At 40.6% G+C, this 20,397-nt stretch overlaps 2 protein-coding genes across 2 annotated transcripts; both read right to left on the bottom strand.

Annotated features, from left to right (window-relative positions):
* Positions 1 to 4,605: 4,605 nt before the first annotated feature.
* On the bottom strand, positions 4,606 to 5,535 carry LOC307109722 (olfactory receptor 4C16-like; the record flags this gene model as incomplete). Its single annotated transcript, XM_079788590.1, has 1 exon — positions 4,606 to 5,535. The coding sequence occupies one exon, from the start codon at positions 5,533 to 5,535 to the stop codon at positions 4,606 to 4,608; it is 930 nt and encodes a 309-aa protein (XP_079644716.1).
* Positions 5,536 to 15,902: 10,367 nt separating this feature from the next.
* LOC307109726 (olfactory receptor 4C11-like) lies at positions 15,903 to 16,817 on the bottom strand (the record flags this gene model as incomplete). The annotated part of the gene is made up of 1 exon (XM_079788594.1): positions 15,903 to 16,817. One exon carries the CDS (start codon positions 16,815 to 16,817, stop codon positions 15,903 to 15,905), a length of 915 nt encoding a protein of 304 aa, XP_079644720.1.
* Positions 16,818 to 20,397: the final 3,580 nt, after the last annotated feature.

Below are 20,397 nucleotides of genomic sequence, written 5' to 3'. Positions count from 1 at the left end.
GTCTTCTTGAACTCATGACAACAGATAAAAAAAAAAAAAAATCTATTCTAAATCAAATAGATCTCTTAGGGGAGAAAGGCAATGAAAAAAGTCTCATGCTTTGTATTCAGCTTTCTAATTATATTTAAAATAAATATATTTTGAAAATTAACTTTCTGTATACACATAAAAGGAGTGAGCATTATATCCCAAACTGCAGGGGAAACACCCAAAGCTCTCATCTTTTTTCCCTCCAACGCAGTAATGAGCAGCAAGGTCCTCAATGCATGGGGCTTGGAGGCATCTGGGGAAGCTGCAGTCAGGTGTATTTAAGGGCATGAGAGGACCTGGGTGCCATCTCACAGGCAATTCCCGTGGTGATTCTTGGACAAGACCAGTAAAAATAAACTGGTGATTTTAATTTGCTCTTGCTTCGACTTTTCAAGTGTGCTGTCAAATAAATATTTTTAAATTGCTTCAAATATGTGATGTTAAATATTAAATGTAAGTTTTATGGTCAGTGACCAAATGGTCTTAAAAGTAGCTTTATTTCTTTCTATGCAGGGATAAACCCTAATACATCCTACCTAATAAAAGAGTAATATGCAAATTAACCATCACTCTGCTACACCCACAAGCCATGCCCACCAGGAAACCATCCGCAGGAGGCTTTTCCGGCCTTGGGCACCAACGGGGAGCCTGCGATGGGTCGCAGGCAACTGGGGGTCAACTCCTGCAAGGGGGTCTGCTCCTGTGGTAGATTGCAGGGAGCTGGGGTCCCCTGCCCAATGGGCGGTGTCTGCGATCACAGGGAGCTGGAGGTCCCCTTCCAAGGTCTAAAGCTTTGGCCAGAGGCTTTAGGCCTGGGCAGGGCCCAGCCCGTGATTGGTGTGAACTATAGAGGAAACACCTTTTCTGACTGCACATTGGCTAAGCTTCCTGTATGCCACTGGTAATATTCTTAGTAACTTGGGTAATAAGAATCCAAAAAGGTGATCTAGGGTTTTTCCACCAAAAACAAAGGTCCGCTGCTGGAGGGCTAAGAAATGTTATATCCTGCTCTAGCCGGTTTGACTCAGTGGATAGAGCCTCGGCCTGCCCACAGCAAGGTCTGGGTTGATCCTGATCTAGGGCATGTACCTAGGTTGCAGGCTCCTCCCTGGCCGGGGCCCAGATCAGGGCTCATGCAGGAGGCAACCAATCAAAGTGTTCCTCTCACTTTGATGTTTCTCTCTGTCTTTCCCTTTCTCTTCCACATTCTCTAAAAGTCAATGGAAACATATCTTCAGGTGAGGATAAAAAGAAAATAAAGAAAGAAATGCATATCCTATGAAAGACACATCTTGAAATGCCTAAAGAAAGTTGTCATTTTTTCTTGGTGAAGGGACTGGAGTCTGTGTTGATGAAAACACCTTGGTGGCTGTGGTGACTAGCAGTGGCTGCAGCAGCAGGGTGATGGGGCTGGTGCCTTCCCCTGACCAGCCCAGTTGCCTCCCACAAAGGGAGGCCAGACTGCAGCTTAGGCCCGCTTCCCATGGGGATAGGGCCTAAGCCATCAGTAGGACATCCCCTGAGGGCTCCCAGTATGTGAGAGGGGGCAGGTTGGGCTGAGGGACCCTTCACCCCCAGTGCACAAATTTCGTGCACCGGGCTCATAGTTTATTATATTTCTTAAGAGCCTCCCTCTGCTTCCATGTCCAAGGCTAATATTTATTAAGTAGAGGACCAATGCATGAAAATTCATGCACTGGGTGGGTGGTCCCTCAGCCCAGCCTGCACCTTCACACAGTCCAGGAATCCTCAGGGGATGTCCTACTGATGGCTTAAGTACACTCCCACAGTCTGGCCTCCCTCTGCAGGAGGTGAGGACAGGGATCAGGGGACAATGCCAACCCTATCACCCTACCGTTGCCACCCGGCCTCTGTCTGAGGGAGGCAACTGGCCTGGCCGATCAGGGGATGGTGCCATGCCCCCCCCCACCCCCATTGCCCCTCCGCCACCACTGGTCGCTGCCATCCCATCTCCATTCCCTCCCTCTGCCACTGGCACACACCTTGCCTGACCTGGAGCCACCTGCTCGCTGCCCCCCCACCCCCCGCCAACTGGTCTTTCTGCCATTCAGTCGATTTGCATATTACCCTTTTATTATGTAGGATGTTGACGGTGCTCAGCTTTTTCCTAACATACTTAAGGTCAGACTTAAATGTCCCTATTTCCACAAAGCCTTTCCTCATTATGTTGTCTTTCCTATAATCAATTTCATACCCCAAGTTATCCCATCACACTCCCAGTACCTAAATGACCCCGCTTTCCGTTTTCACAGCTTTCCACTCCTACACAGAGAAATTATTACCTTTTTCTCATGCTAAAGAAGTTCTAAAGTTTCTGGTATGACAAAATTTAACACAGATTTAGTAACCTTAATATAATTTAGTAATTTATAAATAGAAATAGAAGTTCCAAATTTAAAACAAATAGTCATGCTGACTTTTCTATATAGATAAAAATGCAAATAAGAAAACGTTGAAATCAGAAAGATTATTAGTGATCATGTAATTAGAGACAACGATATTGACAGATGGTGGCAAAAGGTGGGTATCCCTCTCCATTGCATTAATACATTTTTCATCCAAATATCTCAGTCTCTCTGAAGTTACTGTCTTTTCTGGATTATATTAAAACTCGCTAAAAATAATTCATATCTGTGATGTAACTATTCTGCTTTCAAAGCCTAGAAATCCTTCTCTGGTTATAACATTTTTTTATCTATCTTTAATTGGTTATTATTTTAAAATTCCCTACCATCAACTACTGTCTCCTTTACTTCTAACCCACATAAATATATCTATCTTAATTTGGGCCACTATGTGCCAATCATAATAACTCAATGTTATAAACAAATTATCATAATTGGTATAATTCAAGAGAAAACTTAGCACTTCCCCAAAATTCAAAGGGATCATTTTTGAAGGAAATAAAAGCATTTTTTAGAAAAATAATAATGAGTGCAACCTCAATAGTCAAAAGCTTAAAAAAAAAAAAAACTCCTTCAGAAATGTGAACTTTCTCACCATATTCTGTCACTGTACTAGAAGGATCTAGGTAAACATGAGAAAATTTTAAAATATTATCCCAAGAAATAGAAGGGAGATTAACTAGATTATATACATTGTCCCTTAAAACATGAAGATCCTATTATTTTAATATGAAGCTTTCTTCTGAGTCAGGAAGAACAAGAAAGTTGAAGGTCTATGCTCAGACATTCAGAACACAGTGTCTAATAAATGAGACACTGGAAGGAGAGCCTGTTAAACAATGGACATAAGTACATAAGGTGTAAGTATAAACAGAGAACACTACAAGCCAACATGAAGCAGGGCAGGGAAAACACCAGGTCAAAATCACAGTGACAATAGGCAGGCAAGAGAGGCAGAGACACAGTAGGAAATAGTGATGGCTGTTTGTTCCTGGGCTGTATCTTCTTCTACTTAAAATTGACTGGAGTCCTTAGCTGGATAGCTAAGTTGGGTAAAGGTCATCCCCATACTATAAGGTTATGGGTTTGATACTCAGTCAGGGTACATAAAAGAATCAACCAATGGCCCAGCCAGTATGGCTCAGTGGTTAAGCATCACAGTTCACTTCTCATTCAGGGCACATGCCTAGGTTGTGGGCTTGACACTCAGTGTGGGGCATGCAGGAGACAGCCAATTGATGATGCTCTTATCATTGATGTTTCTATCTTTTTCTCCCTCTCCCTTCCTCTCAAATGAATAAAAATATGTATTTTTAAAAAGAATCAACCAATGAATGCATAAATAAATGGAACAACAAATCAGTTTCTCTCTCTTTTACTTTTTCTCTAAATCAATAAATAAAAATAAAAATCTATATTAATAGTAGAGGAATATGCAAATTTTCCAGAATGCCATCACAGTAACAGTAATGACCAGCAGGCTGCCTGGGGTGACAAGGCCAGCAGGGGGGTTATTGAGGGACGACCAAATGACTGAACAGCAGGCTGCGTGGGGCAACCAGGCCGGCAGGGGGGAGTAGTGAGGGGCGACCAGGCTGGTGGGGGAGCAGTTGGGGGCAACCAGGCCAGCAGGGGGGCAGTTAGGGTTGACCAGGCTGGCAGAGGGGGGCAGTTGGGGGTGACCAGGCCGGAGGGGGGGGGCAGTTAGGGGCAATCAGGCTGGCAGGCAGAGGTGGTTAGGGGTGATCAGGCTTGCAGGGGGGAAGTAAGGGGTGATCAGGCAGGCAGGCAGGTGCGCAGTTAGAAAACAGCAGTCCCGCATTGTGAGAGGGATGTCCGACTGCCAGGATTGGGCCTAAACCAGCAGTCGGACATCCCCCGAGGGGTCCCAGATTGGAGAGGGTGCAGGCTGGGCTGAAGGGACCCCCCCCATGCACGAATTTTGTGCACCGGGCCTCTAGTATATAAATAAATATCACTGACTTGATACCACCCGGTATATGTGTGCACATTGCCTTTCTTCCTGAAGAAACTAATTCTAATGCCCCAAGTTAGCATTATATTAACTCCATAATAAGAAGATAATATTCTCTATGTGTTTCTTCTAGATCAGTCCAAACTATGAAGAAAAATTTGCAAGTTCCAATCATCATTTGTCATCTGAGACGAGCTTCTTGCTCCAGAACTTCCTCATGGCATTTTTCACCTCCGCATTCCTCAGTGTATATATCAAAGGGTTGAGCAAAGGTGTTCCAAGTGTATAAAACACAGCTATCATCTTATCCATGGGGTAAGTGGTAGCAGGGCGAGTATATATAAAAATGCAAGGACCAAAGAACAAGACGACCACGATGATGTGGGAGACGCAGGTGGAGAGGGCTTTTCTCCTCCCTTCAGCACTGTGGTTTCTCAGAGAATGCAAAATGATCACATAGGAGAACATCAGCATGACAAAACTCACTGTACAAATGGCCCCACTGTTGGACACCAAGAGAAGATTGATCACATAAGTGTCTGTACAAGCAAGTTGCAACAAGGGCTGCAAGTCACATAAATAGTGATCAATTACATTGGGACCACAGAAAGGTAAACTCAAGGCCAGAAAAACCTGAGCTAAAGAATGCACACAGGATCCTACCCAGGCCACAGCCACTAACACGCCACAGACCCGCGGACTCATGATGGTCATGTAGTGCAGGGGCTTACAGATAGCCATATAGCGGTCAAGGGCCATGAGGATCAGGATGAAGATCTCCAGGCAGCCAAAGAAATGGAATGAAAAGACTTGTATTATGCACTCATTGAAGGAGATAGTACTATTCTTCAAAATGGCGTCCACAATCATTCTAGGGGCTATGGAGGTAGAAAAGCAGGTATCAGATAAGGACAAGTGGAAAAGGAAGAAGAACATTGGACTATCAAGTGTCCGGCTGGTCTTGATAGTAGTAATAATCAGAAAGTTCCCCAGCAACGTCCCCAAATAGAAAAGCAAGAAAGTGGCAAACACTATTTTCTTCCTAACAGGATCCTGGGTCAATCCAAGCAGAATGAACTCAGTCACATTATTATTCAGCTGCATGATTTCATGAAAGAGGACAAGGGTGAGTGTGAAATATTTTATCTGCAAAAATAATAATGATAAAGGAATTAATTCATGACATAATATGTGATTTTATGAAATATCTCAAGAAAAATAAATATTCCTCATCATGGACATTGTAGCTGTGGTTTCTTATTATGTCATCTCAACTCTTTGATCCTGAATTTGTATGACTACTTTATAGGGTCTTTATGAGTCTCAAAGTGAAATTTGTACCGTCGTACAGTACCCTTCAAATACAACTCTCCAGCGGCAGCCTTTGGTGATCATTTTGTGAAAAAGGAAATTCCCTTTCCAGTTCTCTAAAGGTTCACTTTGCAGCTTTTCTCATATTATTACATACTATGCTGAAATTCAGTTATACGTGTAATTCCTTTAGCTTCCTTTTTGGAATAAGAATCTTTGGAAACTACATATTCTCAGGATTATATTCTCCATCATGCCAAACCCAATGTCTTGTGCCATGTAGGTGCTTAGAGTGTTTTTACATTGAACTTTCTCTATTACCTCTTAAAATATCATATCTGATTGTTTTAGTACTATTATAATTACAAAACACATTCATACCATTAATCTAATGTGGCCTCCTTCTACCTATTATGTATAGTAAACAGATAAACACGCTCCCAACTTATAAATAAATTTTTTTAAAAACCTGAGATCAACTTTAAATAAGTTAGTAATTCAGCTCCACACTCTGGAGTAGAATAGCCCACACAGTCAAGTAAGACTTGGGGATTTGGACACCCAGAGAAAGGATTACCTTAAGCATTTGACGTTGTTTATATGAATCCTTGGCCTTGAAAGAATGCAAGGAGAGCTTGACACTGTTCCTATCTTCCCGACACTGATGTTCCTTTTAGTGCTTGTCTTTGTTGATGACCACATTCACTATTTCCAGAGGTACATTAACACCTTTCATCATTGGGTTCTGAAAGGAACTTGTAACAAAATTGGGTAACAATGATCTGGAGGCAACACCACACTAGCAAAATAGCACATCTTCTAATAACTTACCTGAACTTTCCAAGCAAGTTTAGCCAACTTTAGAATAACTAAGTATGTTGAAACTATGATAAAAAAAAGACCACGTGTTGGGTTGGAGATAATGAGGAAGAGCTTAAAGGAAATAAGTGGGAAAAGATGGAGAATAGATGAGAGTGGAACACAGAGTGGTAAGTGGATCTTTTCATCCTAAAAGTCCATTTTTATTGCGGAGACCACAGTGAGAATCAGTATTTTCCTTAAAGACTCTCTCTTAAACTACTCAACTCTCCCTGACTCAGTTCTACTGAACTTCTTTCTATCTTAGGGAGAACCCCTATACTCATTTTATTTCTATGAAAAATTTAGCATTCTCTGTGGGAAAATTAATAGATTGTACCAAAATTCTTTATCCTTCAAAATCCCAGATTAAAGAATGACAAAGTCTCCCTCCCATGCATATGCCACATTACTTTACACCTTCATTATAGTTTTTAACCTTCACATTGTCCTGGTTTCTCTAAACTTTCCATGAGAAGCAGTTGTTCAGCTTTTCAAACTAAATCCCAAATGCACATCAACTGCAAATATGTTCTTATGATACTGTATTAGCAGCATGCGAAGCATAATAATTCCAGACTGTGATTCACAATCTTCCATTTAAAGGAGATGGAAGAGGTAGCATTCTCTAGCAGCTATGTCAGGCCCTTACCTCTATTAACAGTTTCTCTAACTTCTAACTAGACATATTCTCCTCTAACTTGTAATACCCGTAATGAGGACGTATCTTGCTCAGCTACTGAATATGAAAAGCATTGTAAACTGTTCTGCACTCTGCCATCTCAAGAAACTTTAATAAACCTTAAGGCACGGAATTCATTTTTCTCTCCCCGCACAATGATGGCTTTTCACAGACCTAGTGCTCGTAAAACATTTGTTGGATTCAAAACGTTGTTTTATACCAAAACTTATTTTCATCCTACTTATTTACTACATTAACAATAAACTTTTTAAAACATTTTTTTTCCTGTCTCAGAGGAAGTAGGAGCAGTATAAGACATACGGAAATATATTTTCAAATCATGTTGGATTGTTCTGTGATAATACTCCCCTGACTATAAAGATATCAATCATCTGTCACTTACCTGTTAGAACACTCTAAATCAGTGTCAAGTATGTTCATCCCCTTTGGAAAGCAGGAAGAAGAAACAACAGTGTCTTAGGTGAAAGAGGAAGTAGAACGTCAAGAAACTACTCTGCTCCCATCGAGTGCCCTTAGCTGTCCCTCCATGCATTAGGAGACAAAAACTCTTCTTGTTATTATTATTTATTTGCACATATAATCCAGGGAAGGAAGTGTGGTGTCTGAAGCCAGAGGTTCCATTCTTACCCAATTTATCTGTATCATATTTGAAGAAAAAAATTAGAACACTAAAATAGACTGGTGTCCTGTGAGAGGAAGAGAGTTTCTTTAAAGCAGAAAGACTTTCCCTTATGCATTTAATACTATTAAAATATGTGACCTAGAAAGTTAGGTTTGAGATATATGATTATGCCTCTATTAATAAGAAGTATATTTATAATAATGTTTCCATCTATATCTACATACCTATGTTAATTAAAGGTGACTTTCAGAGGTTAGGAGAGCCACGAAAATAAAGGATCTTAGAGTATTACATGATATCATAAAGTTCTTCGTTCCCCAAAGTTTAGCCTGAGCTCAAAAGCCTAGCCAAGTAAAATAAGATCTTCTGTTTGGAAAATGATCATGAGATGTATCATCTTTACTCTCTTATTGATTTGTTACCCCCTTATATATAGATGAACTTCCAGAATCTTGAGCCCCAAGTGGATCTGGTATCTTCCAATGGCAGACCTTGTCTGCAGGTACTTTTGCCTATAAGAAATTACTTAGAAGTGAAGAACTAAAAAAAGATGGCCTAATTAAAGAAAGATTGACCTTAACCCTATATTGTAATTTAATAACCGAATACGAACGTGTGGGGGGAGGGGAGATGAATAGGTGAGCACAGAGGATTCTTAGGGCAGTGAAACTACTCTGTATGACACTATAATGATGGATGCGTGTCATTATATACTAGTTTTTGTCAAAACCCATAGAATGTATAGCACCAAGAGAGACCTCTAAGGTAAACTATGGACTTGGATGATTATGAGGTGCCAATGTGGGTTCACTGAGGGTAACTAATGTACCACTCTGGTAGAGGACATTGATGATGGGGGGAGGGAGGCTATTCAGATGTGGGGGGGGGGCCACAGGGTATATGGAAAATCTCTGTACCTCCTGCTCAATTTTGCTGCTCAACATAAAAATGCTCTAAAATATAAAGTCTTCCATTTAAAAAATACAATATGATTCATTAGCTAATATATAGATTTTTACACACATATGCTAAATATTTCTCTAAGGTGTAATTTTGGGGGGTCATAAGCTATATTGAGGTGACGACAATGATGTATTCTTTAGGTCAGCCTTAGCTACAGATGCCTTGGACTCCAGCCCTGCCTTTGGCTCATGAAGCAGGGAAGGGAAAAGTGTATTCCCTGACGTACATGGGAAACTGTGGTCAGCATCACCTTCCAACATGGTCTCTTGGTCTCCGAGGCTGATGCAATGCTTTAATTATGTAGAATGCTTGGTGCCAAAACCACTTCCACACTAACAGGTACTTTTGTCTATCCATTCCCCAGTGATAACTTCTAGCAGCCAATGGTTCTTGGTCAGAAGCTTTGGCAATAAATCTTACCATTAAGCTACTGAAAATGGCTCCTACTAGCAGATACAATTCCCCAACATAGTGAGAGAATTCTCTGAAGACATTACATCAGCCACCTTGAATGGCATCTTTGCCTCCAGTACCCTGTCCATCACAAACTGTGGCTGAGACCTCTTTCCTTTTCTCTCCATCCATGAGTGCATGCCAACACTCTGCCCTCACACAGAGCATCTTCCTAAGATCATGCTCCTCGCCCTTCCACATTCTGAGCATGAGCACAGCACCAGCTTCACATTCAAAACCTGTGGGTCCCTTTGAAGTTTCCATTGCTTGTATACATGGCACATAAGAGTACCTTGTCAATGTGTGGACAGTTGTTTCTCAAATTTGAGTATCTTGCAGAGGCTTTTAATAAAAATGCTGTGAAGGTCACCTTTGACCTTGGTGTTCATCCAAAATTATATATCAGCCTAAACTTCAGCATTTAAAAGGCTGAAGAGCCCAATGCCTACATTAGTGTCATTTCTGACATCTCTGCCTATCAGGGATATGATGGCATAGGTTACAGTCATATCCCATCTGCAATTCCACAGTCCATGTATCCTGTTCTAAAATGAATAAAGGATGATTAGGATGGTTAGTGATAAAGGACCACATGTGCTAGAGGACTATTTCCATCTTTTGTTTTATCTTTAAAATCCCAATACCTTCTTCTCTTTCCTCATTCTCGACCAGTCTCTTTCTACTTCACAAAGACACCTTGAAGCAATCAGAAAAGAATTTCTACAAACTTGCATCGCATCCTTTGCCCACCCTCCAGCATTTGTGGCCTCATATTCAGACTCCCTGCCTATTGTGGTAGAATCTTGATCCCTATAAGCTAGCTGTTCTGCAACCTAAAAACAACACTCCTCTTGGAAAAGTTGCTATGGAGAGAATTCTTTCCTCTCTGCAGAGGAGAGATTATTTGACTTGAGCACCACCTCATTGGAAAATAAACTACCTTTTCCATTTATTTTTCCCCTTCATATTAAAATATGTTGGAAGAATTTCATATTTTCTCTTATGTATTATACTAGAGGCCTGGTGCACGAATTTGTGCACATGTAGGGTCCCACATCCTGGCCTGTGGGATCAGGCAAAACTGGCTCTCTGACATCCCCCAAGGAGTCCTGGATTGTGAGAGGTTGCACGCCAGGCTGAGGGACCCTACTGGTGCACAAGTGGGGGGGGGGGGGGAGGACACGGGAGGTTGGTCAGCTGGGGAGGGATTGCGGGAGGGCTCCAGAGCATGTCTAGCCTGTCTCAATCAGCCAGACCCTAGCAGCAAACTAACCTACCAGTCAGAGCATCTACCCCCTGGTGGTCAGTGCACATCACAGTGAATGGCTGACCAGTTCACTGTCTGCCCCCCCCCCCCCCCCCCGGCTCCCGGTTGTCAGTGCACATCATAGCAAGTGGTTGAGTGGCCTTAGGATATCATTAGCATATTACACTTTGATTGTTTGAACGGATGACCAGACAATGGGAAACTTAGCATATTAGGCTTTTATTACATAGGATTATTTTTCAATTATGGTTTGTATTCAACATTATTTTGCATTAGTTTCATGTGCACAGGCCAGCAGATTGGCATTCACATAGGTTACAAAGTGTTCCCTCCTGTAGTTCAAGTACCCACTGTGGGTAGGTCCTAGCATCATAGGTAGTTACTACAATATTGATCCCCTGCCCATTCAAGATTCCTTTCCTCCCAGTCCATCTAAACCAATACCAGGCAGGTTTCTCCACCATTCCACCTTAACAAACTTCCTGTGAATATTGCAAATGGCCTCTACATTACTATATCCAATGGCTAGTTCTCAGCCATCATCTTACTAGATCAGTATTAGATTTACATAACATTCTTACCTTCTGGACATTCTTTATTCACTCAGCTTCCAACTTACCTTAGTCTCGGTTTTCCTCCTATTTCACAGATCACTCCTTATTCTCCTTTCTTAGTTCAGGTTCTCCCCTCTGACTTAAGATTGTTCTACACCAGTAACAGTCCTAGGTTCTCTTCTTTTCCTCTGTCCATGCATATTGCCTCAGTAAATGCATCCAGTCACTTGACCTTAAATGGTAGGGAACTGCTGAAGACCTACAAATGTATATCTGCATCCCAGACCATGCTCCCTAACTCCAGACTCATATAACTAACTGCCTGTCCAAATATCCACTTTGTTGTCTAATCAACATCTCAAATTCAGAATATATAAAAAACTGAACACCCAATTACAACCCCTCAACCTTCACACAACCATGACCACCATGCTCCTTTCTCAGTTCATGGCAATTCCATCCTGTCCATTTCTGAGGCCAAAAATCCTTTTAAGTCGCTCTTTACTTCTTCCTTCACACAATCTGACACTAAATTCTGCTGGTTCTCCCTTGAAAAATACATCCAGAAGCCAGCACTCCTTGCTATTTTTACTAACACCAAATAGTTTTTACCTAGAGCATTGAAATTCACCTATAACATTCAGCAAAATGTTCCTCTGTGAAAATGCAATATAAATACTTGACAGAGAAACATGTAAAGATTCTTTAACTGGGATATTTTATGCTAAATTCTCACTATACCATTCTTTTTCCCAAAAGCTCTGCATGTCTTCCACCTCCCTCCCAACTCTGAATCTGTTGAAGGTTTGTTAATGCTAAAGTAGGACACTGCTGGGTGACTGCAGTTCTAAGAACTGCTTTGCTTGTCAGATTTTTGAGCTATTACACTTGCTTCCAGGAATTCCAATTCCTGCAGAATATTATAAGCAATACTTAAACTATTTAAAATGACAAAAGCTGAGTTATTGCCAAAAATGAGAAATAGCAGAAATTAGAATCCTATATAATAAAAGGCTAATATGTAAATAGACCGAACAGTGGAACAACGGGAACAACTGAACAACCGGTCACTATGATGTGCGCTGACCACCAGGGGCATGCGCGGAACATGGCGGGCATCAGCCACAGTGGGATGGTGGAGCAGGTGAGTGGCGGCTCCAGACCAAGGCAGGACACTGGTCATTGTCATCAGAGTGAGCGTCTGGTGGTTACTGAAAATTCTTTGCTCCCTCGCACCGTGGTCTCCCCCCCTCCCCCAAGTGCTTGTACTTGCTGCCGGTGCCAGCCCCGCTCGCACCCACTGCCAGCTCCAGCCCCGCTGGTCCTGATAGCTCGGTGCTGTCAGTGCGTGCGAGTGGTGGCTGCCAGCCCCAGTCTCCCCTGAGGGCTTCTCCACTTCCCCCTGCTCCTGAGGGGCGATTGGGGCAGCAGTTGCAGCTTGCACCTGCTGCTGGTGCCAGCCCCAATCATTCTGCACCATCAGTGGGTGCGAGCGGAACTGACACCATCAGCATGTGGGAGCGGCAGAATCAGGAGAGGGGCTGACAGCAGAGAGGGGACCAGGGTGCGGAGGATGGGCCAAAACCCACCCCTTTGCCCACCGCAGCCTCATGGCCCATAGTTCCTTTCAAGGTGCACAAATTCGTGCACTGAGCCCCTAGTAAGAATATAAGATTCCTGGCTCTTTTCATCATCTGACAGTCATGTCCTGCCTAAGAGGCTTTGAAGTTTTCTCTATTCACAAGATAAATGCAAAATGTAAAATGTAAAAATTTTTGCCCATAAATGTGTCTTTTTTTATTTCTACTCTTATTTTTTTATTTATCTTTATTGCTGAAAATGTTATGGATGTCCCCCCTTTTCCCCTATTGACCCCCCTCCACCCCACTTCCACCCCCCATTAAATGTCTTTTATGTGAGTAGAAACAAATGTTTCTCAAATCAGAATAATATACAATCCCTTTCTTAAAAAAAAAATAAATTATCTTGAAGTTCAGTGTCAACACAAATTACTTATGAATTAACATTTCTTATATAACAGACTGTTAACGCTCAAATTTTGACTAAACACAGTAGCTGTGAAGTTACAGTGTGTCCAAATCATGTGTGCCTCTCTCCAAACCAAAGGAAGTGATAAACGTAAGTATCCTACAAAGGATATAAACCAGGTCAGAGTGTAAAGCGGGAGAGTGGTTTTGAGAACAGCTTAGGGGAAATCACCCCAAAGTGTGTGTGTGTGTGTGTGTGTGTGTGTGTGTGTGTGTGTGTGTGATGGAGGGGGATTTCAGAGTGCTATTCTGAGAACCTAGCATGTTCCTCTGTATTGCTCAGCCCAAGGGATTGAAAATCTAGGCAGGAAGAGAGACTGGCTGACTTACAGGTGGATTCAGGTGAGGGTGGCTGGTGGACATCAGCCTACATCAACAGTGTTTCTACACTAATAGCATTCCTAGGGCAGAGATTCATGATCCTTTCCCTGTGGAATGCCATAGAGGAGCCATAGGAGGTCTTCCAGGAACCAGCCCAATAGGGCCACTTGAAATTCCAAGTACAGTATTTTGAAGATAACCACTGGCTTTCTAAGGAGTAAGCAAGAAGTCAACAGAAATCATAATAGACATTTTCCAACTATGTCAATGGTACTAGAATTAAACGATCTACAAAAAGTCCCCAAAAGGAAGGAGAATAAAAAGCTTTCAACATTTGCCAGGCAGCCCAGTAAGAACTTTATGTCCCCTGATTGCTCCTCCCACCTTCTCTAATTGAGCCCATATCTAAAATCTAAGGGAATCTGGGCTCTGTATTACCTAATAATGAGAAGAAATTTTCTGAAGCTTTCTGAGTTTTCATTTAGGCACAGATAAATATTTCCTTACACCATAATAAATTTGAAGGAATAATGAGAGATAAAAATTAAAGTTTTATTTTGAGTATGTCTAGGTTACTTAAGAACCAATTGCACTTAAATATAATATTCATACGAACAGATTCAAATGCTTTCAAAACAGAACTGTAAGACATAAAATTAGGAAAATTGTTCACTCGGAAGAAGTATGAAATTAAATTGCCACTTGTGAATATGGTATTGATAGCTCTGACAAATGTCCTATTTTGGACTCAAATATTTATTCTGCCACTGCTTGTCTAAACCAGGACTATTGGGAAGCTTTGGTGAACATAACATTTTGTCCTCAATTGGTGGAAATGCTTTACAGACTTATGAGTTCATTGTGTTCCTTTCTCATTAGCCCATATGACTAAAAATAATACTTTCTGGTGCCAATTTGATGGTAATTATAAACTTGAGTGCTGAAATGGCATGGCAGTATTTGATTATGAGATTAGAAGGTGGAGGTGGTGGTGGTAGTGGTGGTGGTGAGTGTGAATTATACATGTAAATTATGTTCTCCTCAAAAATGAAAACACACATTTTATTTTTTAATTTCAATTAATGTTATATCTTTTTTAACATATTTTTATTGATTTCAGAGAGGAAGGAAGAGGGAGATAGAGACAGAAACATCCATGATGAGAGAGAATCATTGATGAGAGAGAATCATTGATCAGCTGCCTCCTGCACACCCCCTACTAGGATCGAGTCTGCAACCTGGGCATGTGCTCTTGACCGGTATTGAACCTGGGACCCTTCAGTTGCAGGCCGATGCTCTATCCACCCAAGCCAAACTGGCTAGGGTGAAAATACACATTTTAAAACATTCTTATATAAAACTAAAAGAGCAAAGTTAAGAAATAGTAGACCTGACTTTTGATCCCAGATTCTTCCAAAAAATCAGATTTTTTGGTTTTAAGATAGAAGAAGAAAAAAGCTTCTTTCCTATCTTTCCTGGTACCCAAATAAACGTAACAGCCCAGGAAGATCAATGATAGAGGAATATCTTGAGATTTCATTTTTTCTTCAAATGTTCACATACTCAAAAAATGATGCTCGAGAAGTAAGGAAGATAAAGCTCCTTCTCTCCCATCTGGACAAAATCTCCACTTTCCTTTCTTCTTTTCTCTCTCTTCATCATACATTGCTCTCTGCCCTCCCTTCCCCCTGTACCCTTCCTCTGCATATTCCTGCTGCCAAACTCTCTTACTGTCTCTTTCCCTCCTTTGTGAAGACCCCAAAGAGCAACTGACTGGCTGGTATTGCCTATCTCATCCAAATAAAACATTCCTTCTTGCTCACCACTCACAAAATTAACTTTGAGAGATTTCCCAGGGACAGTCTAGATTCTCACTGATGTTTCTAGCTTTCATTGGAGTTGGAGGGTTCACCAACGTAGATACCCCCAGGGAAGTAGGCTCAGGCACAGATTTCCAGAGCAGCATTTTCTCAGACATGTTCTCTAATCTTCAGGTTGTCAAGACAGAAATCTTGACTCTGCAAGTGTTCAGACATTCATTAGGACAAGAATAAAACCTATAAAAAATGGTGCATACACACACAGACTTACAATATCATTAGTCAATACTTTTCTTTCTGAAGAAAAATTTGTATACGAAGCCAAATTACCTACTGAGTATGGGCAGATGTTGATAGAATTCAACTAAGGATCATCATAGATTGTTCAAAATAATTATGGACTTTAGTAGTCATATTCTAATGCAATTTTCTCAGATTTCTTAATTGTTTGTTTCCCAACAAGAATATTTTGCCTTTCCTATCTATGAAACAAAACTAAGCTGTTAAGGCAGTATTCATTAGAATTCCCATACATCATTTATCAACTGGAGTCATCCTTTGCTACACCATAGTTTTTTCATGGCGTTTTTCACTTCTGCATTCCTCAATGTATAGATCAGAGGGTTGAGCAAGGGTGTCCCAATTGTATAAAACACAGCCACCATCTTGTCTATTGGAAATATGGTTGGTGGGCGTGTGTATATGAATATACATGGGCCAAAAAATATGACAACCACAATAAAGTGGGAGGTGCATGTGGAAAGGGCTTTTTGCCTTCCTTCTGTGCTGTGGTTTCTCAGAGAGTACAAGATGACACCATAGGAGATAAGCAGGATTATAAAACTCACCATGCAAATGGCCCCACTATTAGAAACAACTAGCAAATTTATCACATAAGTGTCCATGCAGGCAAGTTTCAACAAGGGCTGCAAGTCACAGAAATAGTGGTCAATCACATTGGGGCCACAGAAAGGCAATTGCAAAGCTAGTACTATCTGTGCTAAAGAGTGGATACAAGATCCCACCCAAGCCAGAATCACCAGCACACCACAGACTCGCTGGCTCATGATGGTGGTGTACCGCAAAGGCTTACAAATGGCGACATAGCGATCAAAGGCCATGAGGAGGAGCACAAAGATCTCCATGCAGCCAAAGAAATGGGCTGCAAAGACCTGAGTCATGCACTCATTGTAGGAGATGGTCTTCTTCTGAGAAAGGGCGTTCACAATCAATCTGGGGGCTGTGGTTGTAGAGAAGCAGGCATCAGCAAAGGACAGATAGAACAGGAAGAAATACATGGGACTGTCAAGGGTCCTGCTTGTTTTAATAGTCACTACAATGAGAAAGTTCCCCATCAGTGTCGCAAGGTAAAGCATCAGGAAGACCCCAAATATTGCTTTCTGCTTTCCTGCATCCTGTGTCAACCCAAACAAAACAAACTCAATCACACTGTTATTCATCACCATACTAGTAGCTGGAGAAGGTAAGGTGTAGTTGACGAAGGTTTAATCTGCAGAGAAAAGGAAAGATGTGTCATGTTGAGATTAGTGAGCTGAACTCTGAATTCCTTGTTTCTGCTCCATCCTGTTATCTCCAACTGCCTTTAATCCCCCATGAACCTTTGTAAATCTGTGATGTCCAAGCCTCTCCCAGATCTACCTGTTGTTCAGAAACTTATCACATTGGACCAATCTGTCTGCATTTGGGGAATAAAATAAATAAACGTCCTTTAAAAAGTTTGATTCCTATCAAGACTGAGAACTGCACAATTTGTACTTTCCTTGGGCAAGTGACTTAGTTACCTCTTTGAAATTTAGCCTTCCTGTGAAAAAAATAGAGGGCAAATACTTTCCTGCCTTATTCTAAGTTTTCCTAAAATTTAAAATATATATATAATATACCCATATGTATGCACACACATGCACATGCATATTTCATGTATTATACCAGTATATCTTATCTATGAGCTTTGAAATCTGATCAACACTATTCCAATATAATTATTGTTCAGTTCACTCATTTTTGTGTCCGTTATCCCAGAACTCTTCGGGACACTGGTGAAATGTGCTTTATTTTAGGTCTTTTACCGATGCCTCTTGTATAGAAGATGCCAGCTTCATTGACTGTCTTGATATAACAAATGTCTGGACAATTCTTTGAAGATGGCATAATTTGGGAAACTTTTTTTTCCTGCTTTTTCTTTTCTTCTGTTATTCCTCACCCTAGGATATTTTTCCATTGATTTTTAAAGAGAGTGGAAGGGAGGAGGAGAGATAAGAGAGAAAAACATCAATGTGAGAGAGACACACATCCTGACCAGGGCCAGGGATCCAGCCTGTAACCTAGGTAGCAACCTAAGCACATGCCCTTGACCGGAATAGAACCCAGGACCCTTCAGTCCACAGGCCAGTGCTCTATCCACTAAGCCAAACCAGCGAGGGTGGAGAACTACTCTTTATTTACTCTACTCTTGAACTTATCCCGTTAAAATATTGAGCCTCTCTGCTGATGAATTTGACCTGACATAAAATTTCTATTATGCCTATAATCTAAGTAGTGTTTTTACTTTTATATATTCCTCTTTACTATGAATTCCCTTTGATAACGAGTCCAGCCCTGGCTGGTTTTGCTCAGTGGATAGAGCTTTCGTCTGCAGACCAAAAGGTTCTGGTTCGATTCCCATCAAGGGCACGTACCTCAGTTGCAGGCTCCTCCCCGGCCTGGGCCCTGGTCAGAGGGCATGCAGGAGACAACCAATCAATGTGTTTCTCTCACATCAATACTTCTGTCTTCCACTCTCTCTTCCACTCTCTCTAAAAATCAATGGAAAAATATCCTTGGGCAAGGACTAATAAAAGAAGAAGAAAGAAGAAGATTCCATAATCCCAATATACAATTTTATGATTTTTTTATTTCAAGCCCTTATTCATCACATGTATAGTTTGTATGATTAAAATCATCATATAATATCATTTTGTGTTTTCATGTTGGCTTAATATTTCTTACCATGCTATTATATTTTCCACAGTTAATTATCAATTTAATGATGTTAAAATGTATAAATTTGTCCATTGAGATACTTATGTTGCTTCCAGTTGTCACTCATAAATAACAATTTTATAAACAACTTTAGAATAATTTCCCAAGTATGATATTGCTGCCCCAAATGCTAGAGATTATCATTGCTATTGATAGGAATTACATTTTCAGTATTTTATACCCTTTTATTAACTATATTTTTACTATAGAATAATCTATGATGATGATAAAATATTTAAAGAAGAAGAATGTAAAAAGAAAAGATTAAAATATCTCCCAAGAATATTTGAATCTATAATCTTGGTCTCCAGAAATAACTCCTTTTAGTTTTTGTATGTCCTCCAGAAAATTTCTATAAATTATTTTCATGTGTTTATTTGTATGTCCTTTTTTTATATGCAAATATGGCCACTATTTAATATTGATTATTTTGTAGAAAAGTTAGTGGTGCACAAACAAAAAACAAAAAATAAACAAAACAAAAGCAGGTTATCTCGTATCTTGTGATATTATCTTATTATCTGACTGACTTGGTTAATAGGCATTTTTATTATATTTACATAAATTTTTATTAGCAGACATGTTTAGTATTTTAATCCTTTTTCTTTTGAAGAATGTTTTACCTTTTGTCAGCTCACCTTTTGTGATCTTGATATTTTACCTGGTATAGATATTAATCTAGAAAAATCACTTATTTCTTGGCCTGAGGGCATCCCAAAGATGATGGCACAGTGGCTCTGACTTGTCACCTCTTTTCTTAAAGAAGTATCAGAGTGCTCACTCCCAATTAGTTTCAGAGAGGCACAGCAAAATTATACATCCCCCCTCAATAGGGTCATCTGCTGTCATCATCAGTGCTGTTAAGACTTCGTATTTTAGAGCAGTTTTAGCTTCATAGCAAAACTGAGAGAAAGCTACAGAGATTACCCATAAGGTCCCTGCCTCCACACACACATCCCAAGCACACACCACTATCAACATCCCCACCAGAGTGCTATAATTGATGGATCTACAATGACACATCACAACCACCCAAAATCCATAGTTTATCTTGGGGCTCACCAGGATGGTGTACATTCTGAGTCTGGATAAATGTGTAATGATATGGGTCCATCATTATAAAAACCTACAGGGTATTTTCACTGTCCTAAAAACAGAGCCATTTTTATATTCACAGAACATAGAACATAATTCCTTTCACACAATACCTAATACTGGTACTCGATAATTTCTAAATAAAATGTTTCACACAAGTTAGTAGAAGGAAATAACACTTTGAGTGAGCTATCTGTGTGAATTTTCAATGTTAGATTTATTAGCTCGTACATACCAGACAGTCAGACTGATATTTCATAAATGTCAGTATTACTAATGGCCAATCCTAGAATTCTTTAAGTGAATCCTCACATGGGTCCTCTCTCTTTCTAAAGAGAAAGAAAAGACACAGAAAAGACACAGTTTCAGATACTCCCTCTTCTCATCTTCCTGTCCTCTCCTTCTCACCTCCTCGTCACCTCTTGAAAATAAAACGCTTTAAAAATATAATGAATCATGAATATAATAAAGTGGTTACTATGGTTTTCAAATGCAGTGGCTGAAATACTGACCATGGCTTTCAAAGCCTTCTAACCCTTGCCATCTCTTGCTTCCCCCTCTTTTTCCCCCGTATTTCTCCTTATGCATGTTTCAGCTAAGCCTGACACTGCCCAGACCATCTGTTCTCTGAATTTTCTATTTCCCACAGTGGCTAAAGGACCTTCCTCAGATATAACCTCTCTCTCCATAGCTACCTGTATGCAGAGTGCCTAGCTGAAATGCCATCTTCTCAGCAAAACATTTCCTGGTTTTACCAGTTGAATCACTTTCTTGCTAAAGACCTTCCAATGTTAAAGTGTGTGTGTGTGTGTGTGTGTGTGTGTGTGTGTGTGTGTGTGTGTTGAATCATGTGACCCTAATTGTAGCCCTTCTCTCACTTTTGCTTTAATGTCTTTTTTTCATTGGATTTTA

The sequence above is a fragment of the Cnephaeus nilssonii genome (genome assembly GCF_951640355.1).
Source record: "Cnephaeus nilssonii genome assembly, chromosome: 13".
NCBI lineage: Eukaryota > Metazoa > Chordata > Mammalia > Chiroptera > Vespertilionidae > Cnephaeus > Cnephaeus nilssonii.
The sequence above is the reverse complement of the archived record's forward strand: the minus strand, read 5'-3'. Positions and strand labels throughout refer to the sequence as shown.